Source organism: Ambystoma mexicanum, chromosome 8 (assembly GCF_040938575.1).
Source record: "Ambystoma mexicanum isolate Mex_15411 chromosome 8, UKY_AmexF1_1, whole genome shotgun sequence".
NCBI lineage: Eukaryota > Metazoa > Chordata > Amphibia > Caudata > Ambystomatidae > Ambystoma > Ambystoma mexicanum.
The window spans coordinates 1,110,678,913-1,110,706,562 of record NC_090929.1 but is presented as its reverse complement, the minus strand read 5'-3'; the positions used below and the strand labels follow the sequence as shown (position 1 = coordinate 1,110,706,562).

The 27,650-nt window shown below is 46.4% G+C and overlaps 1 protein-coding gene across 2 annotated transcripts in view; it reads left to right on the top strand.

Moving 5' to 3' along the window:
• Window positions 1-397: 397 nt before the first annotated feature.
• LOC138472790 (S-adenosylmethionine synthase) overlaps window positions 398-27,650 on the top strand; it is a 327,300-nt gene continuing 300,047 nt past the window's right edge. The window contains exon 1 of one of the 2 annotated variants that reach the window (XM_069611138.1): window positions 398-703. In XM_069611138.1, the coding sequence (XP_069467239.1) occupies window positions 610-703 (94 nt within the window). In that variant the 5' untranslated portion in view covers window positions 398-609. The remainder of the gene's footprint in view (window positions 704-27,650) is intronic. The other variant, XM_069611139.1, reaches the window with a different exon arrangement.

Here is a 27,650-nt window from a genome sequence, read left to right as displayed (position 1 = left end):
AACGGAGAGTTTCCCAACTTGCAGGATGTGTCTCTCTACCTTGCTGATGTCTCTTAACGCCGCAGGGTCTAGTCCCACGCCCGCCTCTGCACGTGTTCAGCCGCCGCCGCGTACAATCACGCCGTACCCTCCATGAACAACTCTTACTTAGTTAACATCATGCTGAAGGGGCTCTCGTCTGAAAACCGGGTTCAAAACTAAACTAGCCGTTCAAACTGAATCCGGAGCAGCTTTAACGAAATTGGTCAGGGTCGCCGCTTAACCCTAACTTGAAGTATACACCAGGATTGAACGGAACCAAAAACGCAGGGCCACGTGGGCGCATCGATACCCTCCTCGCCCGCCCGCGAAGGGTTGCCCTCGCCCCGCCTTTTCAGGAGCAATGGGATGGGCCCGTCCCTTGCTGTGCCCCTCCCCGCTCCCACTTCTCCGCCAATGCTCGCTTGGCTAGTGCAGCGATTCGCCTCTCCCTTCTCTGGACGTCTGTGTTCCCCTCCGGCTCTAGTGCCAGATTCCCGTATATAGCGCCACAGAGCCACTGCAGGTTACGGAGAACTCGCTGTAGCCAGGTTTACCACACAGGAGTCAGATACGCAACCCAAAACAGACATGAACGGGCCGGTGGATGGGCTGCACGACTGCTCCCGGGATGGGGACGGGGCCTTCATGTTTACTTCCGAGTCTGTGGGCGAGGGACACCCGGGTAAGGCTGCATGAAACTCCTGTCCCCAAGCAACAGCGTTCCACCACGGCCGCTCTTTAGAAACATGTCATCGCTTTCTATTTTTCTTAGCCACGTCTCCGTCCTTTTTATAAATCCATGCTCAGCCCTAAATGTCAGCGTGAGATCAAAAAGTATTGTATGGACGCCGTCCGACCTACTGATTCTCCGCTTTCAATTCTGAAAGGTTAACACGTGGTGTGTTCATGCTGAGTTCTTCTAGGAACCCACATTACTAAGCCACCTGTGACTCCATGCTGCCGGGGTTACTGTCAAATGTTTCGTTCCTCGGAGTCCAGGTTGCTTGACAGACGGACTGTTTTGTAGTTTTCCCACGCGCGCCCTTGTTCTCCTCATTCTGTCGAGTAGCGTCTCCAGGACCTCACCTGTTCTATATACCTCCAATCTGAATATATGCAAAACGGTTTATATAGTTCACCAAAACCCTGATCTTTTTGATGTCAGCAAGCTGCGTGAAAGATCTCGCATTTGATCGTCCGTGCATTCATGAGCCAGTCTCATTCAGCCTCAGACCTGCCAAACACGAAACGTGTACTTATCTCATGGAAGCAAAACGAAGCTGCTAGAGCTGTGGTTTTATATGGGCAGATCTGAAGTTGAAATCAGAGTGGCAGCAGTCACACTCAAAGCAACACTAATGTAAGACTGGTATTTTTTTTCCTAGACTTGAGTGGAATTTGTTAATTTCGGGATGTCTCTTTAAAAATGTGCGCATTGACAGCATATGGTAATACACTTTTTTTTTTATTTTTAATTACTTGTATATAATCAACTCGTGATTTTTACAAGAGCGAATTAGACTTTGAAGTCTCTTTCGTAAAAGTGAAAGTTCCTGTGTTCAGCACCCTGCCTTCCTCTAGTTTCCCTGTGCATTTATTTTATCAAAGGCGATAGATGTTTTGCTGTTGTATTGGTCCATTTAGAGTTTTCGCCAGACAGTAGTCTGTTCCACCGCACATCTTCTTCTAGAACTGACGAGGGCATCCCAAGAGGCGAAAGATAGGCCATTCTTTCTTGGTTTAATGGTTAGCAGTGCAGCAGTAGATGCTTCCGATTTTCCGGTAATATCTTGATTTTGGGAGTTACCTTTCTTATTAAATAGAACGCCTATTATGACTGGGAGGCGGAATATAAAAATGAGCACTTCCTAAAATGTTATATGGCTGGAATGGGCAGCAGAGGGTGGTTGGTAGAGCTCATATTTTTTTCTTTTTGGCTTACTGCACAAAAACCCAGACTCATTTAAAAGTGGAAAAGGTTGCTTTAATGTGACAGGCCAAAGCTTACAATCAAACGCTTAACTGGCTCCATGGCCTAACAAACTAAAGAAATATTTTCACAACCAATTAAACATTTTCATTTTCCCCCCAACAATTAAATAATTAAATAACCCATTTCCTCCCTAATGATCCCTTGGATCCTACCGTCTCCTTGCCCCTTTTCCAGGCGTCCCGTTTTCTCCCGGGGGCCATGCCCCTCCAGGCTCAATACCTGTTCCCCCGGGGTGACCTGCTTGTGCAAACAGCGCCACCCCCTCCTTTCCCGTGTCATTCCCCCATTGTGCTTCCCGCCCCCCACATCAAAAGGGGCCATGCCCCCGGCACCAGAAAAACCCTCCCCCGAGGAGTTCTTTCTGCCCCAACCCCCAATTTTTCTACCTCAAACTTTTTACCCAGTCTCCCAGCCAAGAACCCAAGTCCGCCAGGTAGTGATTATTCCCATACACGGACAAGTGTACCCCATCCTCTCTAAAGATAAGGAAACCCTCATATGTTATTTCCTTATGGTCCATGACCTGCACCACCACCGAGGCACAACATTTTACCATTTCCCTGTTTATCCCCTTCCTGGCCCGCTCTATTGCTCCCTCACTTCTCGCTCCCCTCCAAACTCTTCGCGGCAACAACTTAGTCCACACCACCACCGCTTGAGGCCACATTTCCCGCACCCACAATAAGTCCCTCTTCATTTTCTTTAGCAGAGCCACCCCCGTATCTCTCACCAGGTCGTTCTCCCCTGCATGCATCATCACCACCTCTGGAACCCCATAGCGTTCCCTCATCCCTGCCAATATGGGCAGCAGCTGATCCCACCGCAGGCCCCCCAAACCGTGCCATTTCACTACCACATCCTTGTAACTGCATCCCAACTGCCTTCCAAACACCCTTTTCTCCGCCTCTTTCCCAGCCCACTTCACAATTGAATGGCCAACAATCCAAACTTGCGCCAACTTCCCCTTCTTTCTCGCAGCATCTGAAACAGAAATTACAAAAATCACTGACAAGTCAAAATTATTTCAACAACAACAGTTGGCCCAAAAAATCCTCCTCCACCTTTCTTCAACATTCCCCTTTATCAAAATCCCTGACGTACCCCTTGTATTTCCCAGACCTCCAACGCCCCAATCTTTTCACCTTGTCTTCTGAAAAACCCAGCCTGGTACCCTCAGATGCTGCGCCCATCCTAAAAGAATGAGTCCCAAAATCCTCTGCCTTTTCTCCCACCGCCACCAGCGCCTTCCGCAATACCCCTAGCACCTGGGCCGCTGAAACTGGCGATCCCTCCGCATGCTGAAAAACCAAGCCTGACTTACCCCCACAGCGCTCTTTCCACATCTTGCCTGCCTGAACTGGGCATAAAACCTCGCTCCCTCGACCCAGCAGAACCCAAGAGCCCCTTCCCTTCTGATCCGTCTTGGACCTTTTAATCTTAATGTCTAAACCTTCTTCTGTAATTTGAACATCTTCCCATTGCAGTCCCCCTACCCCCCTTTTCCCGCGACCAACTCAGAAACCCTGAAAGCCCCAAAGAATAACCATGTAAAACAAGTCGCAAACAGTTCCGCTTCCCATACCGACCAGCAAACTCTCCCCACCACCTCAATCAACCTCTGCAGCAATTCCGCCGATATCGGCCTCCTCTTATCCTTGTCCCTCTTACTTTCCCTTGCCCATCCTTCCAACATCCTACTCGCCATCTCCCCCCCACTTGGTTGAAAACCCCAAAACCATTTCCCATAAAAGGCAATCCCTGCTAGCTTTCCTGCTATCGTTGCCCTTGACCAGCCCCTGTCCATGCACCTCAGGAGGAAATTCGTGACATCATCCCTCCTCCGCTCCTCCGCATCCCATCTACCCTTCCAACTACAAGCTCCTCCTCTAATAAAATCCTCCCAGGCCCTCCTGTATGACTTCTTAGATGCCGAGGCCAATGAACCCTCCACCAGAGCAAGCGCTCTCAGCTTCCTATCTTCCACAGCTCCTCCGGAATCTGCTGCCCCTCCTGATCCACGGAATCTCTGCCATTGAAAACGAGATAATGCATCAGCGATGCCATTATCCTTCGCCGGCACATGGGTTGCCTTAAACACCACATTCCATTCCATGCAACGCAGGACAAATTCTTTCATCAGTCTTGCCACCCTCTGATCCCTAGCTGACTGTCTGTTCACCACATGGACCACGCATTCGTTGTCGACATTGAAGTTCACCTTCTTGTTTTTCAACTCCTTCCCCCACAACTCCAATGCTACTAGTAATGGAAAAAATTCAAGAAATGCTATACTCCTTCCTTCCTTCAACCACCTCGCTGGCCACTTTTCCGCACACCATTTTCCCCTCCAAAACCTCCGGCCCCTGCTGCATCCGAGGTTATCTGAACTTCCCATGTCACCGGATCTCCCTGCAACCACATTGACACTCCATTGAAACTCTCCAAGAAGCGCAGCCAAATTCTGCAATCCTCCCTCACTGCCCCCGATACTCTTATCCGATGATGTGGGCACTTTGCTCCCGCCATGGCCCTTGCCATGTTCCTGCAAAACGCTCGCCCTGGGGCCACCACCTTACATGCAAAATTCAGATGCCTAACCAATCTCTGCATCTCCACCAGCATCATTTTCTTGGCCCCCACCACTTTCTCCAACAGTACCACCAATTTGCTCACCTTGTCGTGCGGCAAGCGTGAGGTCATGGCCACTGAATCCAGTTCAATTCCTAGAAATGTTAACACCACTGCCGGCCCTTCTGTTTTGTCTTCGGCTAATGGTACACCCAGCTCCTCCATCAATTCCTGAAACAACTTTAGGATTTCTCTGCAATCCTCCTCTCTTTTTGCCCCGCTAATGAACAGAAAATCATCCAGATAGTGCAGCACACTCTCCCACCCCGAGCTAAATGAGAAAACCCACTGTAGAAAAGAGCTGAACCGTTCAAACAAAGCACAGGAAATTGCGCACCCCATTGGCAATGCTTTGTCTATGTATATGCGGTCCTCAAACTGCAAACCCAACAACCAAAAATCCTCCGGGTGCACCGGCAATAACCTAAAAGCCGCCTTGATATCGCACTTGGCCATGAAGGCCCCTCGCCCTTCCTTCCTTATCAGCTCAACCGCCTGGTCAACACTTGCATACACAACCCCACATTTTTCCGGGGCAATGAAATCATTAACTGACACACCCTCCGGCCATGACAAATGATGAATCAGTCTGAACTCCCCCGGAGCTTTCTTGGGCACCACCCCCAATGGGGATATCACTAAGTCACCCGGCACGTCATCAAATGGGCCCACTATCCTTCCTGCCGCTATTTCCTTGTTCAATTTTTGTCTTACCACCTCAACATTCTCTCTCGCCGACTTCAAATTTTCAGCCCACCGACGCACCCTTGGACCCTGGTAACCTAATCTGAACCCCTGACAAAACCCCTCACTCAAAATCTTAGCCCCTTCCCTATCCGGATAAAATTGCAACCATTTTTCCAACACACCCACTTTAATTGGAGTAAAAGCTTTTCCCCCCCAACCCCTTTTCCTGAACCTCGCCCCCTCCCACTGTCTCCCTGTTGGAAACACTGCGTGAGAGGGTGTTTTCCACCACACTTGCTACACTCGTGCCTGAAGCTACACAGGGTCCTTGCGCAGCTATCCTTATTGTACCCCCAGCACGCTGCTGAGGACTGACCCCTGCCTCCTACCTCCACCCCCTCATGGGCGGGGCGACCAAGAAAGGGCCGGAAAGGCACAGGCAGCCCACTTGCTGTGTGTAATGTCGTGGCAGGCCTCGTTGGGGCCATCCATTGCAGCCAGAGATCCATATCTATCTCCCCCCAGACCGCCTGACTGTCCTCTGCCATTCTCGCTCTAAATTCCTCATCAGACCTTACCCAGGCAAAGCCCCTAAAGCTCGTGAAAGCCTTCCTTATTACATCCATATATTTAAGCAGGGCCACGCAACGCTCCGGGAATTTTTCGCAATACACACTGGCATAAATGATAAACGCCGACTTCCAATTCTCAATGGTCACCGGGACCCTCGGGCGTGAACCCAGTTCCCTCTCTTCCTCCTTAGACCCCTCCTTCGCTCTCACTTCCCTATGGAGCAATTTGAAGACATCCACAAATTCCCCCGCCTGAATCTTCTCCCTGGTCGCTGCCATCAAGTGCGCCCCCAATGGTTTTGTTATCCCCATGTATGGCAATTTTTTCTCCTTTCCTTTCACTTCCACCTCCTTATCTTTACCAGCTTGCACTTCGAGCCCCAATGGCTCCACCACTTTGTCCGTTTGGACCTCCACTGAGCAAATGCTCTTCTCAACCCCCTCGGCTCCAATGGCCTGCACACCAACTTCTTTCCTTACACCTTGAAGACCAGATTTGTAACCCCTCTCTGCCATGCAGATGACCATTCCCTTTCCCGCTCACCTCTTTCCACACCTGCCTCCTGTGGTCTGACGTCCACACCGATGCTCCTCCTCTCCTTTCTTAGAGGGCTCCTACTGCGGGGACAAAACATGTCAGCACACTCACCCAGCCAATAGTTCCCTTGACCCCTTTCACCCCGTCCACCCTGCACTTCCCTTTCCATATCCCACCTCGAACTTCTTCTCTCCTCCCCCCTTTCCCTTTCCGCACTGTAATCTTCCAATTCCCATGGCCCCACATATTCCTCTCATCCAACTTCATCACCCCTTAAATACCATTGCGGATGCGAGCTCATGCCCGAGTTGAGTTGATGATCTTCTTGCGAGCCCGGGGCGTCCTCCCCGTCACTCCTTTGACGTCTTCTCGGCGGGGTTGTGGAAACCCCTGCCTGGTCCTTTTCTCTCGGGCGAGGCGTTCCTACCTCCACCCTGGAATCCTCATTGCTAGGGGCTGTGCTGCGCCCTCTAGGCTCTCCTTGCGTTGACCGAGGAGGGGCCGTACTGAAACCCTCAACCTCCACCTGACCAGCGGGGGCTGCGCAGCGCCCTCCGCCCTCACTCCTCCTACCCGGGGGGGGGGCGTTCCGCGCCCCACTCTACCCTCCTCAATTGATGGGACCTCTCCCTCCTTCTCCCACCTGCACTCTTCTGCAGGTATTTACCCCCTCTTCCTCCCTGCCCCTAGTGTTGTTCCCTCAAGCCCCTCCCTTTTGAGCATTCCCAGCTTCCCTGGGGCTATCATTCCCTTCCTCCCTCCCTGGCTGCCCACCCGACGACATTTCTCCCCCGCCCGCCCTCCTGTCTATCTCCCTCCTCATTTTCCTGCCCCTGGATTCCCAAACCTCCCCTCTCCCTGCCGTAGGGGTGCAAGCCACCACTGCCGCGAGAGCCCCATCAGATGCAGCTCTACGCTGCGGTCTACCCCCCCCCTTTATATCCCCCTCGCCCGTGACCTCCCCCACCGCCCCCTCCAGCTGGGCCTTCGATGCCCTGCTGATGACTTCCAGGGCCTCCCTCAGAGCCCTAGCATCAACCAGCCCCTTCTTGCTAACTCCTTGGCCCACCATCGTGCACCACTAATCTGATAGCGCACTAAACTTTGCCCTTTGACGCTCACTAGCTAAATACGCCCCCGAGCCGGTACCTACCCGTGGAACAAAATACTCCTAGCAGAGGGAAAACCAGAAGAAATTGCGCTATAACACTAATAACCCAAAGGGGTTAAATAACCCCAAATTAACAATTATCCTTTTCTTTTTTATGAAAAATTATTATTATTATTATATATTTTTTTTATTTGCCCCCCCTCCTCAGAAAACCCCCCTCTCCTAACTCAACTTCTTCCCACGATAAATGCACACCACCCAGGAGCCCCCACTACTGCTGATGACAATCACCACTATTTCCCTTTTTCTTTTTTTTTCTTTTTTTTTTTTTTTTTTTTTTGAAACCCTGTAGAACAGATGAAAGGTTCACTTAGCACTGCCGCCCTGCCCCCTGGTGGCACACGAGATGCACCACACTACCAGCAGCACCAGCAAAATAGCGCGGCCCCTTTAAGGTGCCTGCCCTGCCCCCTCTGACAGAAGGCTGCCACAGCACCGGGACACTCAAAAAGACAGGGCCACCTGGGTTCTGCTAACCACCCCCCGCCGAAAACCAAGAGGACCCGGGCAGCGAGGAACCGGTGCCGTGGGAAGAGGGAAAAGGAAGTGTCCCCAGATCCCGTACGGAACCGCTGAAATATGCAGCCCACCCAGGCCTGCGCTCCCCGACTCCCGAGCGGCGGAGGAAGAAACAAGAGATGGGCCCGGCGAGGAAATCCCCGCTCCCACGCAGCGACCCGGGTCCCCAGAAGACCGAAGGCTGGGAAGGCAAAACCCGTCCAAACAATCCCACCGCCCCACCGTGCACGGCAACGCCGACGGCAGCTCAGGCAAGGAGGGGGGGGGTAACTTATTTACGCTACTCCCGACTAGGCGAAAATCGCCGCCACAATTAAATAACTCCTACTATATCAACTGCCCCCAATTACTAACTAACCCTCTCACCTACTCTACCCTGCAGCACCGAAGGCCCAGCTACTTCAGGGAAGGCTCGGGAGCGGGCGACAGGACTGATACAATCACCAAGTCCTAACCGTTGCCTGGCTCCCGAACCTTCCCTGAGCCCTTAAATACCCCCGGGAGGCGCTCTGCCCCCCACGGCCACTCGCTGGCCGTGTGCAGTGCCAAAAACTCCCCGGGGGGAAACGCTTCGCGTTCCCCCCGGGGCCCCCCTTTCAATGCCTTAGTGGATGGCATTTCTTTGAGTTGAACTATCAAATCTGGCATATGCCAGCTTGCACTTTGCAATTTCAAAACCTGACGGCCTCCTGCTGCTCACTGCAGGAAGAAAGTGGAAGAGCACCAGAGCAGGGTTGCTGCTGTTTGATGATGCCTCAGTCTGTGCTACCCTGTCTTCTGACCCAAGCCTTGCTCTCTGCAATGGCCTTCAAGTGGGCCAGGACTAGACTAGGTTCCCCTGTCGGGGTAAAACATTGCCCCCCCAACCTGATTGTCCCATGCTAAAAATCATGAAATTATAGTGACAGCATTGCTCTTGCTCCAGTAGTTGTAGTTTAGAATTCTATAGTTTGAAACATTTTGAAGTCGGATTATTTGTTTTGTGATAATTTGGAGGAAGACTACAATATAGATAATTTTTGTTTTTGCAGTGTATTAAATTCAAGTCATTACAATGGTTTAATAAGTTAATAACCGAGTGAGTGGAACTAGTATTGACCTACTGTATGTGACGTTTTTTTATTGTATGTTTTTTTTACTCTGATCAAGTATGTGATTGCTAGGAAAGATTTGTATGCTTTCTCTCCATAGACATCAATGGGCCACTCCACTTTTTGCTATTGTCTTAAACCTTTCCTGAGTTTTGGAGGAAAGTAAAGCCTTTTTGTTTCACTCACCTTTCTAGGCTCATCAGTTTTCGGGGCACTGATCAGTCCCCCTGACTATCAATCAGTGCAAGATACCTCTGTTCTCCATAGTAAAGTTCTGTTTATTTTTCCCTGCAGACATCACTTTCTGTGAAGTGCGGTGGAGATGCTTTATCTCTACAAGTTTTTGGTGATTACTTTCAAAGCTCTGGCCCGAGACTCGGTCCCAGCAGGTATTTTTTTTGTACAGATCTTAGGAGTATTAATACCAGTAAACGGCTACTCCGCACATTGTGAGTAGCCACGACAGTCCCAATAGGTCTACCGAGGAGAACCATCTCCGGTTCCGGAAGCTACTCAAAACCTTTCTCTTTGCTTGTGCTTTTTCTCCACCCCTCCTCTGCTGACCTCCCAGTGCAACTAGAAACTGCACCGGCTATCTGCACACCCTCCGATCTCGGGACCAGGTCCTCCCACCGCCAGCATTTCACTTCTGAACTGCCTACCTGGCAACCCCGCACTTGGGGACTGTCTCTGTATCCCTACAGTCCCCCTCCCAGCCCTGACACCTGATGTCAGCAGTTACTTACTTATTGTCATCATCTTGCCATGTACTGCACTTTCCCTGCCCCCCCTTCCCACGCACTTGCGCGATCTGAATGACACCTGGCCTAGTAGGATCGTTGCCCGTCCTCCCTATGTTCTTCTCCCTTGCCTCGTCGTGCCTTGACACTTGTGTATAGGCGCGTTATAAATGCCATATCATATCAATGCATAAAAAAGGGGGCCCCGGCAACCTGCAAAATTACAAGGCCAGCTCACTAATCGACAATTCCTCTAAGATCTATGGTAAAATATTATTGAAGAGATTGGAGGAGTGGATGAGCCACAATGAAGTCCTACCCGACTTGCAGGTGGGCTTTAGAGGAGGTATTGGCCAATTGGGTCAGGTCTTCAGGCTAACATTGCTTTGTGATAAGTACACAAAGCGTAGGAATCAAAGGCTCTATCTGGTCTTTATAGACTGATGATATGCGCTCAGTTCAATCCCAAGAGAGCAACTATGGGAGCATTTACTTCAATTGGGTGGCCCGATAAATCTTCTAGCTGCTATTCGAAGCCTGTATACCGACACCTATGCCCAGGTGCGCCTGGGTAAGGGTGGGGGCTTGAAAGGCCCTTTCCAGTGGCAAGAGGCATAAGGCAGGATTGTGTTATAATCCCTACCCGGTTTAGTCCCTATATAAATAAAATTGCTGCAGAATTGGAAAAAGTTAGACATGGACGCTTCACTCTTGGGAGGGGATAAACATGGGATCCTCCTATATGCTAATGATACTTTAAGGATGGGTATCCAAAAGGGGCTGACATCATTCCAAGCATTACCTTTTAGTATAGGGCTGGAAATGAATCTTTCGTAAAGCAAATGAATGGTATGGTCTAAATGTAATGGGGAAATCCTCCCCCTGAAATCGATCCCCTTGGGAAGTGCTGAAGTTGAGAAGATGGACTCTTTTTTTATGACTATCTTGGAGTACGTTTAGACAAAAGTAGTTGTTGGGGGGTGGGTGGTAGGAAATCGATAAGTCCATACTAGACATGGGGACAGGGGAGAAGGTTGCAGAACGCTTTCTGAAACAGTATGGAGGGAAGGCAATTTGCCAAAGCGTGGAGATGCTGAGGGCAAGTACCAATTCGTCAGCACTATGCAGAGCTGTGGGGGTACTCTGATCTTAAGAAGTTGGAGCAAAGAGAGATCGGTATTATGAAGATGTTCTCACTCAACTGCAGAGGTGCTGTAAGCTCCCTGAAATCCCCAGAGCATAGAAAAATAATGTTGGTGGTCCGATTAAACAATCTACCATTGACAGCTAGACTGTCTTGGCTGGGCGGCCATAAAGAATATTCCTGTAAAGTTCCTGTAGGACGGGATACGAGGAGAATATACTTACATTATTTTGTAAAGTTTGATAGTCGGGATATTTCGAAAAGCGATGTCTCTATTTATGAACTGGAATGTTTTGAATTTTATATCTGATGTAAGTACTTTTGTAATGGAACTACTAAAAAAGTACAACATACCATTTTTTAAAATAAGGTTTATTGTTTTAAATTGATATTCATATGTGATGTTTAATGGCGGCTAACGCCAAATAAACTTTTACTACTAACAACTGCAACACCATCGATTTCTCTGACTAGAGTTAGGGGCTGATGGGGTAGTATATGATACCAAACTCAAATCCCCTTTGTTCTTGTATAAGAGGATAACATCAGGGCTTTATGTTGCTATAAATCAGGACCGGTGGATGTCTTTGTACAAAGAAGAGCAAACAAGCTCCCTTGGTTTCGCTATCTCGCCGATGTAAATTTGAAATTGGGATTAGCCTCGATCTCCTCCATCATAGGCACAGGGCACCCAATCACACAAGCGCATATTTCACAGAAATATACACCGTTACCAGCTCAAATTATTATTGATGGACCCCAATGGTATAATGGCAAAGTACCTATAGCTTAAATCCCACTTTGACCCTGAAAAGTTCCTAAAGTCTCTTTAGGAGAAGGATTGTGAAAATCTTGTATTTGAAGGCTCGATTGGTAATCTTGCCATAGTTAGCCGTCGCAGGCAAATTAGATGTGACAGTCGTATGTAAGGTCTATCAAACAGAAAACGAAGATTTGCTGCATTTTAAAAATCTTCTGTCGTTTTATATAATTTGCAGCACAGATAGCTCTTTCCAATATATAAGACCCTAAATATCATAACGATCAGCATCGCCATGGATATCTTTCTTGGAACCCATAGTGAGCTGGTACTCGGGGCTCAGTCTCAATATCGGAAGAAAGCGTGGCGCTTAAGAAGGAAATGTATAGATCAAGATCTTTGTCGTCACAAAAACTGTTAAGAAACCATTTGTTTTTAAATTGTGATCACAAATTGCGAAGCTATTGGATGATAGTTGGTATGTTTTAGAAAATTGGAGTAGCTTTGGTATTTATTTTGTAACATGGCATTGTGCTGGAATTTTATGTGTTAGTATGGGGATTTTATGGTTTGTATACTGAAAGAAATTGTTAAATACAAGTAAGACTTGTATGCTTTCCCTCCATAGACATCAATGCGAGATTCCACGTTTTGCTATTGTCTTAAACCTTTCCTGACACTTGGAGGTAAGTAAATAATTTTTGCTTTACTTATGTTGCTAGGCTCATCTGTTTTAGGGGCACTGATCAGTCCCTCTGGCTACCAGTGCAAGATAATTATGTTCTAAATAGTACAATTCTGTTTATTTTGCCCCGCAGGCATCACTTTTTGTGAAGTGTGGTGTAGATTTTGTTTCTCTCCCTTAACTTTGTGGTCCATGATGTGTCCAGGATGGGCTGGTGGCAGTAGATACTTTTTTGCTGTTTTCATTCTTATAACCTTGTCCACCTGTGCATTTTGTAGCGTAATGATGTTTAGAGTACCATATACTCCAAAATGGCAGTGCCACAAGATTTATGCCTGCCCTTTGCCAATCTTGAAGGTTGACCTTCTTTGTGCCCTGGAGTGGCCATATTTTCCATATATGGTAAGTCCTTGCGTGCGTGAATGCTCCAGCTTTTGTGGGCTAAGTGGTGGCTGTGTTTGTGGCTGGATGTGGGGTTTGGGTCGGTCTGGACCAGCCATATACTTGCTAGAATGAGTCTGTTACTGGGCAGCTGCAGTGGCAAGAGGCTGTCAATGTTTGACAACCCTTTCTAGTTTGAATGTTGCAGATCCTTGCCATATGTGGGCTCTGGATCCTGGATAAAATGACGACTCCTGCAGCCGTTTATCAGACCATCATTGGAGCCGAGGCCATTACGAAGGAGATCTGCCTGCTGAAGACCCGGACCTTGTCCTTGGAAGCTGGCCAGTGGGCTATCTTCTCTTACCTGGCAAAGCCTTGCCTCACGGCAGATCTGAAGACCTTCATCAGGGCTTCGACTCGTGAACTGGTGGGACCAACCAGTTGCAACCTCTGCCCAAAGATCCAACCGAGTCCCAGAGTCAGCCTGTGTGCTATCAGACATCCTTCTGGCTTAATTCATTGCAACAGTCGCCGTTCCGAGTTGAGGCTTGGGAATCTGCAGATTCTTGCCTTAAGGAGCAAGAACCATTTCCCTGAAGTTGCATCTGTCCACCACGAAGAGGGGGCCTTGCAGGCCCAGTTGCTTTGCTTCTGCCATGAAGGTCACCATCTATCCATTTTTCTTCAAGTGGACATCGCTGTTTGCCACCTACAGTCTGGTAGTGCTCTGGTCCAGTAGTCTGTGAGTCCTGGTTGTCCAGTATTCGGCACTGATTCATCGGAGCATGGAACGGTGAACAAGCCGTCCCCAAAAACGTTAACACCTCAAGTGACCTGTGCACTCTAGGCACCTGGACTTCTTCAATGAAACCAAAGGCATGAATAGGAAGGCCTAGCAAACGCAGGAGCTCCTACGGTGGTCCCTGAGTGAATCAGAGTACAGGGGGTGAGTAAACACGCGTGTAAAGTTCTGGCCCTACTCCCATCTTGCTTAGCATGGAACGGACCTTTAGAACACTTAGAAACTACCTGTTGGCCCAAGCCAACACTTATTAAAACTTTCTAAAGAGAGTCATACCCTCCTGAAAAGACTCTCTATTGGGACATGTGACTCTAGGGCACTAGTGCCCTCTCCCGTTTTAGCCAGGGAAGAACTTTTAAGAATAGAACCTTCATTTTAAGGTTTTGTATGATGTTTGCTTTTCAGCCTATTCTCAAATTATTGATTACTTACCTGGTTCTATTTCTTTATTCACTTGCTTTACTAGTATTCTGAAACTCGTATAACTCTTTATAACTGTATTGTAAAAGTTGTGTTAGCGCTGTTAGCAGAGCACACAAAGGTGAATGTGTATATAATAGTAGTGAATGCTTTAGTGTGTTACTTACCTGCGGTTTGTCAGTGTTATGCGTTTATATAAAGCCTAAATAACTATACTTCTATACATTCTTCCTAATGTGCGTTAGTAGCATTGCCCTGTGTGTACTTAAGTGAACCCTGCCCTACTCCCAAACCCTAAGCCTCCTTGCTGTTCAGTCACACTAACCAGTTTCGGAAGACATTGGTGTTTGTCCCTGTTCATCAGTACAAGGTGGCCTCTCAGAATCTGTCCACATGCTGATTTCACACCCCTTTTTAAATTAGATTTTACTCCCTTTGATTCCAGGAACAAAAAAGTGATGGCATTGGTTAGGTAATTTCTTTGTTTCATAGATGCTTGTTTTTCAAAGCTCCTTAATCTACTTTCAGTTCTTATGCTGCACTAGACAGTTCTTGGAGTCTGGCCGCAAATATTGTTTTTGTGACTTGGTAAAACCATCTAAAGCACTACCTATGCTGGTAGCTTCAGCCTACTTTCCACTGCTGCCCAGTCTGTTTCCTTCCCACTACACGACTGTGCGATGTACTTGTGACATTAATTTGAACTGCTTGGGGTCACCTGAGCACGAATAGCCGGTCTAATTTGTGCCAGCGCCTTTTATGTTTCACTGCACCCTGTCAGACCAAAATAGACCATTAAAGTTTCATTCTCAATGATGCATTTCTAACGTGTCCTATGTCACATGGCTTTGCTACGTCTGCACATTCTATAAAAACTTTCCTTATGCAGTGGTGAATTGGGTCCTTAAAATGGTGCTCGGTTGATCCCGGCTTAGTATTGCGCGTCACATGCGTTCCTTTTTTTTGTGTATTTATAACCTTAGTCACACAAGCCCTCTTTAATAGCACTTTTATTTAAAAAGAAAATACACGTTTAGTACATGACGAATGTGTGGGCATGCAACCTAGATACCAGGAGCGACTTTTGGCTCCCGAAGCCAACTGATGCCAAACAAACACAAGCATAAACTTTGTGCATCTGGAACGATCTATAAACCAGCATTAGAACATCTATATGCCAAGTATAAGGGGTCAATAATAACGGACAAAATGTTAGGTGAGGAAGCTAGACTTGCGAACACTACCTGATGCTCAGGAGCTGCTTTTAACTCCTGCTTCCAATCTTAATTTCAATTCCTGTAGAGGGGGACGCTCTTATCTGCGTTAACAACTTATGCTAGAGACGGGGTGCATGGCAGGAAAAGTCAAGTTTCCGTTTCATGTTTTGTTCCCCTCCTGCACTATTTTGTGTCCGGCTGGCAATGTTGTGGCTTCTGGTTCTGCAATGGCCTCTGGAGATTGGTGTTTTTAATTGTGACTGCTAGTTAGGTGATGCAGCCAGTCTTGAACATGATGCAGGCCTGAAGGGGTGGGAGGGGGTAGGGGGTGGGAGCGAGTGCAGCTTCTTGATGATGCAGGATTAGTCTGCCCAATTCTCTTTGTCCTGTAATGAGGCATAGTGCAGGATGGCTTTCAGAGGGGCCAAGGTGGCATCTGGGACTCCTGTGACGAAGGTGTTACCAAATGAAAGCCCCCACTTGCACCTTGTTCGCTGTTTCTGCATTGGCCGGGCAGCCATCCATTTGTCTATCTTACCCCTGTACCACTACCACAGCTCTTTACCTCGAGATTGACAACACCACCTCACTCCTGGCTCTCATTGCAAAGTCCGGCCTTCTTCCTCATACCAGTGCTGCTTCTTGTTGGCCTTGGAAACGAAAGAAGGGCTTAGAGACTCACATTCCATTTTCCTGGAGGCCATGTTGTTTTATTTTTAACTTTCATGTACAGACTCTACAGGTCGACACGTGCTGTAGTCTGTCTTCTTTCTAAACGCCGTTAACATCGCAGAGGGTTGCCCCGGGCAGTCATTCCTTTTTACCTCTTGCTTTGCTGGGCCTATACAGATTGAGCCTTGTGTATGACGCGAATTAGAGTTATTGAGAATAATCTCTCGCATGTAGAGAAGGTGCACAGCAGCACGTGCAAAGACTACTTACGTAGCCACACATGGGTTGAGTGCTATGTGCAGGATCCGTTTTGGAGAGGTAGACCGTCCAGGTTGCGGATTGTGTTTGAAAACCCAGGTTGCAAAGTTTATTACACATCAGACACATTTTCGAAGTCGTGTAGTCTCTGGGGTCTGTCATGAGGGGCGAGTGATGGTTTGGTTTTTGGAAAGACTGTGTAGCAGTTTTTTTGACCTATGAATGTGTAATGTAATCTGACGAGGCTGGCACGCTTTTAATATTTTTTGTTTCAATCATGTATTAAAATGCTTTTTGAAGAAACATCTGAGAAGGTGCTTGTCCAGTTAATGCAATCGAAACTTTATCCAGCTCAATGCCTTTTTAATTCTCAATCCTTTTGTACCAGGGCAAACCTGCCAACCAGGAGAGGTCTTTTCATTGTGGGTGTTGGGGCAGTGGCCTCAGGCTGCCGCTGTCTGTCATACACAGAATTCCGCTGTTGAGTAAATGTGCTGCATGAGATGCTACATTGTGCCTGCAGGGACAGATGCATCTGCAGGTCCCTGTGTGAAATGGGCGTTCTGTCCCACTTGGGGAGCGGGGGCTGCTGGAGGGAAACTTTGTCCCTCTGGGCACAACGTGGCACTGTTGAACCCTGGCCATTGGGATCCATGAGGGTATTGTGTTTGGTGCCCTAGCATGTGCAGATGAGGGCACTAATCTGAGCTCTCATATCCTTCAGTGAGTCCCTCTGAGGTGAAAAGTTGGTTTTCAATGTGTCCGCGTGAGTTGCAGAGGGGTAGGTCTGAGGCGTCGGGACTGTATGTGTGAATGTGTGCGCGCACGTTGGCTTTTGTGTCTTTTATAAGGTGTGGGTGCAAAGGGGCAGTGTTGGAGGTAGAACTATGATTAGACAAACAATTTTCTTTGAGCTCAAGCTCATCAAAGCATGGGCCTAAAGGAGTGAAGTGAAGCAGCAGGCGCAGTAAGTTCCAACACAAGACCCTTTGCTAGAATGTTTCTCGTTTGTTGATGTGGTCGAGTCCAGTTTAAAAGTGGATACAGGGTACACCCACAAAATACACCAATCGGCTTGATCGTGTAGAAACCATTGCTTCCAATGGTGTTCATTTTCATAATAAAGATTTTATATATCCTCTGTCACAGACTGTATTATCATTTGATGCTCAATAATTGAATGTTATTACTTCATCGACCTCAGGATAGAGCACACTTTGTTTTTACAAACAGTCTCATCAGCGGTTCCAAGGGGATCAATGCTGTGGCAATCCAAACCCTCAGGAAATACTTCACCAAAGAGATAAGGACTGGAACCGCCAATAAGAATGCCCTTGCAGCTGGATGCAGACTGCTAGCAGCAGAGGGAAGAAGTTCTCAGGAGGACTGGCAGAACATCAGCAAGTTAGTGAGGCCATGGAGGCAAGGGAACAATATTAGGTTAAGGGCCTAAAATGAGCAACCACTCCTTCCTCCCATGGCCTGCAAACCTCCTATAGCTTAGGACCTACCTAGTTTGGCGGCACCACTAATGGGAAGCAAAGCACTATTGACAGCTGTCTGTTAAGGTACCTTCAAGGAATAGCAAGCAGAGTATTGGAGAGACAGGCAAGAGAAAGAACAGCAAACACATACATAGAGTCCCTAGAAAGGGATGAACTGTGGTTCTAGACCTTCCACGGAAGAGTACTGGAAGGCAGGTATGGATGCGAGCATAGGACTACTAGAAGAGTCGAGCAGTAACACACTGGAACTCGCACTCAGAAAAAGCAGGGTTTGTAAAAGAATGGGATAGCACCCCACTGGGCAACAATCATGGCCCATTAAGAGCGGAGAAGAGTAAGGGTTTAAAGCGTGCTCCTATGCCAGGAGCAGCTGCTGACAACTGTAGACTCGGGAAGGAAGAAGACTGGGTGTGGCAGCAGCCGCATATGTCAGGAACAGCCTCTGTGAATAGGAGAGGTGGAGCATACCCCTGGCATCATCATGGCAACAAGTCTTGGTGAAATGCTCGCTCCTGTAGCACTTTAAGGTCGTACGTGAAGGGCCAGTGTGTCTCTGAGCATGGAATCGCTCATACTTTTTCGATCTTCATCTATATCGCACCCTCCATTGCGCAAGTCTATCATGGGAGTGTGGAAGCCTCGGGGGGGGGGGGGGGGGGTGAATGTCCCAGGAAGCTCTGTCTATACCTCTCCTGGTCAATCCTCCTCCTCTGCTGGTCTGGCCCGTGTTGTCCTCTTTGGTCTCCATGCCTTGCGCATGGGACGTTTCGCACTGGATTGTGTGTGAAATCTGTCCTGCGCAATAATGTATGGCGTCCATCCATAATTGATCTAATTAAGAGTTCTAAAATCCTTTCCTCTCTAGATGTGTTGGGCTACACCTATAGAGCCACATATTGTGGACCCCGTGATCTATGACAGAGAGCATTTTGGTATAGCGGAGGGTATCGGGTATTAATATCGCCACATATATGGTCGCCGTAAATAATATTGCCGCGAAAATGTCGTGGCAATTTTATTTGGGTGACCATATATGTGGCGATAGGGGCAAAAAAAATAATGTAAAAAAATAAATAAAAAATAAATAAAAAATGTAAAAAAATTGAGGGTTGCGGGGGTGTCACCCGCATGTTCCATGCAATAATGTCGCCACAAAAAACGACCATTTTTCAGCGATATTTTTGTATGGCGATATTTTTGTGGCAACATTATTACATGGAACCATAGCGGAGAGTGGCAGTCCAAACAAACCAATGTTTGGTGTTTTTTGGGGTGGGGGACTCCCACCGACTTTTTCTTTTTTAAATATCCAGCCCACTGCACTCAACTCGCTCACTTTAATTTAGTTGAGGTGCACAACACCACTGGGTAAAGTAGCTTGCACCCCACCACCACCCAAGTTGTCTTTGGGACCTCCGAAGAAGAAAGTGCCCAGGACACCACTGCTCAGTCAACACCACAGCAATGACCTGGTATCGCATTTTTAACATATGTTATCAGCACAGCTATTACGTATGTGTTTTTATTTAAGGGATGCTCTGAGTTTTTTTGTGGCATTTCTATTTTACAGGCTACAAATAGGTCTTTTTAGCTATCAAGTCTGCACCTTCTTCTAAGATAAATTATAAGTGAGCCAGAAAGTACCTTTTTATAACATTAAGCTTATGGGGAGGAAAGATAACTCTGGGGCAATGTGCTTGCCTCAGAAGCAAGATGACGCAGCACAACACAAGTTCGAATCCCGTTCCCGCGCTTAGAAACCACTTGCTGGTATTAAGCGCTTTATAAAACAGCAATTATAATTATAACCATGCTGTCTGCTATTTTGACACCCAAAACGTGTTGGCTTTTTTGTTAATATTTATATATTGTTTAGCATCATGCACAGCAAGCTGGAAGTTTGTGCTAAACAATTACTATGGGTTGTTGACCTCATCACACAATGTTTTTTATTGCATGTCTTTGTGCTGAACGTATAGTGATGTGAAACAGATTTTTGTACGCGTTATTTTGCATTCTGGGTCTTGCAGTTGCATGTGGAAAGCAAAGCTACAATCACTCTTTTGGCTGAATATATTGCCTTAAGGATTCATAAAATTGTTAGTGCGGGCATATATTGGAATAGCTATCCATACAATATCTTCTTACAGTGGCAAAGAACTGAAATCTATTGCTGGAACCAGCATTATGACGTGTTTTGCATTCATATGTATATTATGGGCAAAGGCCCTGTGTACTGTTGGAGACCAAGTATCTTTTGGATTTTTGTATGTTACCCTATATAACAGCTTGTAAATTGTGTGGCTTTTTATTCAATGTCTCTCAAAGTGTGCTGGAAAATGCAAAATCTTTAATTCCTTATTTAACAATGTCTTGGTTTATGTGCTGGGGGAATCGCTTCCCAAAACCACCATGCCACTTGTTTGGTCACCATCACTATACCTGTGCTTCCCTCGTAAGTTCATCTCCACATTATTTTAAACAAAAGCTTTAATGTGCTTTTTCGATGAGTTACTAAAGTCATTTGTTTACTTAGATCTGTAAAAGTAAGGAAATCCCAAAAATATGTCCATGATGAGTTTGATTTATGATAGCCAATGAATATTCATGTTCCAAAATAAATATGATTCCACCACCAAACTCAATCCTCAAGAACAATAGCAGTGGTGTCGGTGAAAGTCGCAGTGTTCGGTCATTTCACCTAAATGTTAAGAGCCACAATCAAGACAAACCAAAAGAAGTAAACTTTGAAGACACTGAAAACACAGATACACGAGTGGTACATGAAAATGAGGATGCCGCAAGAACAACAAAGGCAGAAGAACCAGCAAAAAGTTAAATCTGGTGAAGTTCCCCAAAGAGAAGAGGTCAGAACAGAAGGTCCCCAAAGAGAAGAGGTCAGAACAGGAACGGCAAGTAATTCTTTCTGCCATCCTCTTTTCATCAACTATGGTGAGAAAAGAATACATCCTCCTGATCAAAGGTTTATCCATCACCCCCCCCACCCCCACTCGCTGACATATACAGAAGTGTGTCTAGATTTATACAAGAATACTAGTAAACATAAACATTTTCTGCATTGAAGAAAAACAAACATCCACAGTAGAAACCCCCACCTATTGCCATCGGCTACAATAGTAACCTTAAAACCTGACTGTCATTGTCTGGAGACAACCCAGAGGACATTTACACACTGCCAAATTTCAAAATGTGTCGGATGACTACAGAAACGGAGCACAAGACAATTTATTTATCGAAACTCTGCCGCCAAATACCAGCTTCATCTTCACATGCACATCCAAACAACCAAGACAAACATCCTGAAACACCAGGACAATGTTATGCTATGGAACTATAAACAGATGATTCAATCATTATACAAAATGTGGTTGTGGTGGTTATATTGTAATAATGAACAAGGTAGATTACATCAATTATGCTACAAGTGACCCTGAAAGTATATATTAAAACTGCAATGAGATCTATTGACTTTTGTGGGATTACAACTCTGTATTGCATAACCAGTGGATGGATACAGGAAAACCATATTCAAAAGACTAGACACTGATTCGAATCTGATTTATTTCAAATAGATCAGACTTGAACGTACATCCATGTGAGGGGTCAATAGACCACTCCACCGATGCTAGCAAGCAGCACATGTGGGATTTACCAAATTTGACTCCCTCAACAATGGTCTAATGATGGTTCAACCAGATGACCATCTTTCTTCATTTAAGGGTTATCAAGAATTGCATATTTAAAATGCCTTCTAATTTGTGTGAAAGCTCCTTTTCTATCGCAATGTTTCGGAGTGTATCTAAAATTACTTTTATGTGACTCAAAAGTTATGTTGGTATTATATGTTATGCTCCAACTAGCAGGCATACATGGTCCGTTTTTTATATAAATAACTTAAATAATCTATAGTGTTCTCTCTATTTTCGGATTTTAACATAAAAAGTATTTTATGGCTGCTCCCAGCACCTCCCTGCTCGAACTCCAAGCAGCGACGGGACACATTTAGCATGTAAGAATTGGACTTCACCTGTGCTTCAGGGCACACGTGTTTCCCCCCCCCCCCCCACCCACATCCCTCAGTGAAACCCACATTAACTCCCGATGGAGCCTGTCAACATTTTGTGAGGGAAGGCTGCAGCTGCTTTATGTAGCAGGAGTTAACTTACAGGTCACCCTTATTGATGACTCTGTCTCGGGTTCTAAGCTGAAAGTCTGAGCTTGTGGCTGCACAATACTTTTGTGGTCCCTGACAGCACTTTTGTGCAATTTGTTACATTATGTTCACTTATACCGCACACTGTTACCATTAGTATAGTTTCCAGATGATCACGTGGCTTTGTAAGAATGAGGGCCGGTTGGTTAGTGAGCGAAGAGGGATAGGATAGAGGGTGTGGTTTCTGCTGGTGTCTCTGCGTTATTGGCTTTCTATGTGAGTTTAGATTATGTCCACTGGCTTGTTGTAATGCGGGGGGGGGGGGGGGTTGGCCCACTGTCTGGGATTGTTTGTTGTATGCAGGTGTTTATTATGTTAGGTGTGTGTTTGTGTTGTGTAGTGTGGCTGGCCCTTAGGGCGTGTGTAGTACTTGAGAGGTATCCTGGAGAGGAGGAGCAGGGGTGGTTAGTGCATTGACTACTGTTCTTTTAAGTGCAATACATTGGCTACTGTGACCATGTAGCCCTGCTTTGATGCATCATGAGGAGGAGGAGGATGGAGAAACAACAAGTAACCAATATCATCCTGTCCCAAAACATCAATTGGGTGATTGATTCGGCTGCAGATTGTGAACAAGAGGCACTAGGGAGTTTGCATGCCATTTTTTAAATGTTGGTCTACCCTCTGCCCCTTCCTACCTCCATAATGTTCCCCAGATGCCTTCCCTGCCTGTTCTTGTCACCTGGCCACCATTCTCTACTACTCGCATTGTGTCCTAACTCTCCTAATTGCCATACTCTTTCAATGCTTTTGTGGCCATATTGTAGCAAGACTTGTGGGTGTAAGGGTAAGCATGGGCTGGTGTATATTGCTGTTTGGCGGCCACCAAAGGTTTGTGCGGCCATTGGCATTTCGTAAAGTGAAGTAATATTTTGCATTTTGTCAAAAATGCCCCATGGTCCACTTCTAAATGATGATATAGAATTTATAATGGGCCTATGCACAAGTGTTTCGGTAGCACATTCTAACCATGTACAATTACATGTTCCCTGGTCTATTAAGCCATTTTATTTTCTACATTTTTTTTTTTTGTAGTAACTACAGCACCTTGGCTAATAATTTTATTTTTTAGCACTTTGGCATGCACCTACCACCTTCTGCCCTGAGAATTGGCTCCAGCTATTTATCTCGAGCCCGCTGACTAGTTTGCCTTATTGTTTTTAAAAGCATGCAGCTGGTTAGATAGTACAGCGAGCAGAGAGCTTGCGTTGACATCCGTGCTGAGTCTGCCGACACATGTTCGAATCCGGCAGGGCGAAACTCAGCCTTTCATCATTCCGTGGTCAATAAATGAGTACCACACTGTAGGTCGTAATAAACAGCGCTCAGCTGCCTGAGGGTTTGTAGCACTATATAAATGCAAATTATTATTCACCTATTTATCCTTGTGCTTGCCAGAACACGCCCATTAAAAAGCTCCTCCGAAGAAAGAAGAAAAAAAAAAAAGGAAAAAAACTACATTTAAGTGGATCATCATGATTTAAAAATAAGTTATTTACTTTCAGTCAAATTCACACTGAATTGACCTGCAGTGTCCTTTTTTGGCACCAGTGATGGACACTGGGGTCCAGCTTCTTCTTTATTTTCAAATCCTAGTCACTTAAATGTTGAAAACCAGTTACAGCATTCTCTTCTGTGGCCTCTGTCTAACTCATCAAATCAGTCTGCACAGTACCCATGGCTCCAGAACCCTAAGGCCAGTACATTGTTGTGAAATGGCATGGTTTGCCACGTTCCATGCAATCTTTGCTCTGCCTGGCATTCCCAGTGGCACAGTTTCCCTATTAACAGCAGTTGCAGAGGGTGTAAAATGTGCATTCGCCGCTGGCCATTGGCTAGTGATATTTGACTCTTCGCGAGTAAGAAATGGTGTGCTGTCTGTATGCATAGAATTGAATTTATACCTAATTAATTACAAGTTCCAGCTGGCCTGGGACCTTCTAACCCCAGACGTGATTTGCACATGGTTTGCAATGACCCGTCAAACAATATGAGGAGGGGGGAGAGTAAATATGTTTCCTTTGAACTGGTGATAACCATCTCACCCACCCAGACCTGCTGGCGTCGCTGGAACACACTAATCGAAACGACTACCAATTCAATACTCATGACCTCTGGACACAAGCTGAAAAAATAATTGAAACCCCTGAAGTATCGGTCAACTCTGGCTTCAGGCGTCTCCTCAGCCCAGGTTTCCCCCTGAATAATAAATAACAAGCTTCCATGTACTTAATAAGATTGCATCTCCTTTCCGTGATACTGCCAGGTCATAAAAACCCCAACCCGCCTGGCTGTAACCGACCATCCGATACTGTCTGCCTGCCCTTCCATTGGCCTTCAACCTTGCAAAAGTACTTTTTCTGTCACCCAGAATTCACCTTGCAAACCCTGACTATAGAGTTTAAACAAATTATGAATGAGCACCTGGCATATAGATTTGTACATTTCCCCATGTATGTATATCAGTGCATGCTTGTTTAAAACTACTGTGTCCTTTACAGCGGTTTTTTCATGACAAATCTCCTTTCTTGCATGCGCATTGTGAAACTCCTCATTGCCCAGTTTCTACGTGGTTACGTGGCACCCCATTCCTATATTTTGTTTTTCGTTCATCGGCGGGTTTGGGCATTTAACTTGCTGCCCGCATGCAAATCTAAATGAATCAACTTAAACAAAAAGTAACAGTAAAGTAACATGTATCCCATTCTCGTTAACTATGCTGGATACATATGCAATTGCAGTGCAGCAACTTCGCCGTCCCCCAAGTCACTTATATGGCGTGTGCAATGTGAATCCCCTCTTTCACATCGTGACCTTTCCTGACCACCCCAACAAGAGAGGGATGGCATGGCGAAGGAAGAAATACTTGCTGGGATACTTGGAATGGTGGGAAAACAGATGTACTCTACTTGTGATCTATTACAGAAGATTTACTGTCCCTTTCTGGATTATCAGTGGTGTGGGCCTCGCCCTCAGATCTGCCGAATCACAACTTTCAGTTTCATATAGGATTTAATACTGATCTAAATCTATGCAAAGGGTGTGAAATTCCTGTGACTGGTAGGGCAAGCTAATTCCCAATGCAAAGTAGTTTGTCTGCAAAGCAAGTACAGTAGACTAGTTCTGTTAAAAACAAATGTTGTCCTGCTTTAAATATATGTAGTGTGTGTGTGCTGCATTACAGACGAGTCTGGATCGACTGGATATAGGAATTGACATTGGTGCTGGGCATGGCTGTGGTCCCTCAACTAACAGCAATTGATGAATAGGATAATTGCCAGAGAGGCTAAATGTGGTTTCAATTTCTACTGCTGCTTTGATCAGGCTGTGGCATGCAGTAATATTGGGAGTGGTGAGGGCATTGACGTCTCAAACCTAGGCTGGTTTTCAGCTGCATGACAAAAGGGGGTAGATACAGGAGAGCAGACCGTTTTCCTATTTGTGATTACTAGCTCCTTTTTAAATTTGCTGCTTACTGCCAGTCCTAAAAATATGGGATTTATACTTGAAACTAGATCATTTGCCAACTTTTGAACTTGCTGATCCCACACACAACCCAGAACGCAGCTGGGAACCCTGAGTAGCAGGTTGATGGGGCCTGCTAGGAATTTCAATGGCGACAGTGTGTTGATGAGGTGAAAAACATTGAGCCCAATTCATACTTCTCATAACCTGAAGGGTGATGGGGTAATGTGGGGTGGACGGCTGTCTTGTTGTGCACTTGCTTTGGTTGTGCCTTCAAAAGCTGCAGAATACTCATTCCCAAGTTCTGTATTCTGCCATCAAAGGATTGTTGGAAGCAGTAGGTGTCATGATGCCTACCCCCGGGCAGCTGGACCAAGTCCGGAAGTAGGCATCCGGACATTTGTTTAAACCTCAGAAGCCCCGGCTAGGGGCTATCTGGGTTCAGTCCTGGCGCCTTAGGTGCCAGGCTCATAGTCATCACTTACCTCATTCAGACCATGCTGCACATGCATCCAGGCCAACATGAGACCTGGAAGGGACTATTTTTCCACAAGGACTACTTTTCACTCGGGTGTGGTTCTAGGGACTTCTTAGCTGGGACTACTTTTTGAAAGCTATTTAAGCCACGCACGATCTACAACACACGCTTCGCGTTATTCTGCATTTAGCAGCGTAACACTCACTGTGTCTGCAAACCTGCATCCAGCCACGCCCGCCTCGAACACGGAGCCCCTAGGAGAGAAAGGAAAATGGGAGAAGAGGTTAGATTACAGACTTTAATCTGGTTCATCACCTGATTTCGGATCTTGCATCACTCCGAGCCTGAAGGGACATTCTTCCGGCACACGTCGCATCCCAGCTGCAGTGCCGCTCCATTTTCACAGAACACAGCATCTCCGACTCGGCGCTGCCTCCGTCACCTTTTTTTGGTGATTTTCAACATCTGGGGGAAAGACAAGAAATAGCAAGGTGAGCCTAAAGAGACTAAAAGACAATCACTTATATTTCAAGACTTACCTGATTATCACCAGAGGCTTTATCCTTCAATACGCCGTATCTGGGGGAAAAAGGAAAAGACAGTGAGCTAATCTCACGCACCTTTACAGGATAGTTTGGGTGATACAGACTCTTACCTGAACGCCACCAGCAACCTCCAAACCGAATTTGCCCCCGCAAATCATCAGGGAAGTGCAAGAGTGAACATTGGACATTTTGAACTCTTTAAACTTTGCAAACTCCGGACTCAATAATCGTCCTGAACTCCAGCACCTATAGCCAGTGAAGTAACTGGTATCTACGCGCCCCTGCATGCCACGCAGGATGGAGAGCTCACCAGTCAAAAACATAAGGTGAGGACACTGACTGGGAATATCAGAGGTGGCAAGTGGGGAGAACGGGAGCAGGGAGGGGGTCTGCATTCACACCCACGGGGCTAAATACCTTTCTCCATCTACAGGAGAATATTTCTACGAAGTCAAGCTCACAAGACTAAGGGGGTCCGTCCAGACGGACATCTTTGCCCTACGCTTCACGCTGGTGGAGGCCGCAGCTGTCCGGGTTCGATCTATGCCCCTGTGGGAACCAGGTCAGCGTAACAGGAGTCCATAAGAAAGCTGGTTTGGCGGAGTTCCCTCTGATGCACTAAAATGTCTTGACGGATCACCTCGAAGGTATGATATTTGTAGTTTTATTTAATGTTCAGTGGTTTATATGGTACTCCTTTGAGTTATCTGCAATGTTGGCGGGTCAAACTGGGTTAGATGACAAGTAGGGAGTACCTGGGAGGAGTAGTGGGGTCGTTGCAGAAAGGAGAATGAATTTACAGTGCGGTGCGGTACCTATCAAATCACTAAAAGGCATTAATGGGAAGTTCCTCAACTGACTCCCGAGGAGGAGATGAAGACAAACTCTGATAAGGTGCATACGTTGAAAAAGCGAGCAATTGGAGCGTTTAGAAATTAAATTGATACACTTGAAATGGATAGGGCATCCTTAGCACTTTGAGATCTACTCTAGATTTGCATACATGAAATGCCAGATTTGTTGGTTGCGGGTCATGACTCAAAAAAGAATATGGAAAAGGTTTTCATTTTAATGCATTACTTTAATGCATTACAACACTAAACATTGTTTTGTTTGTTTCC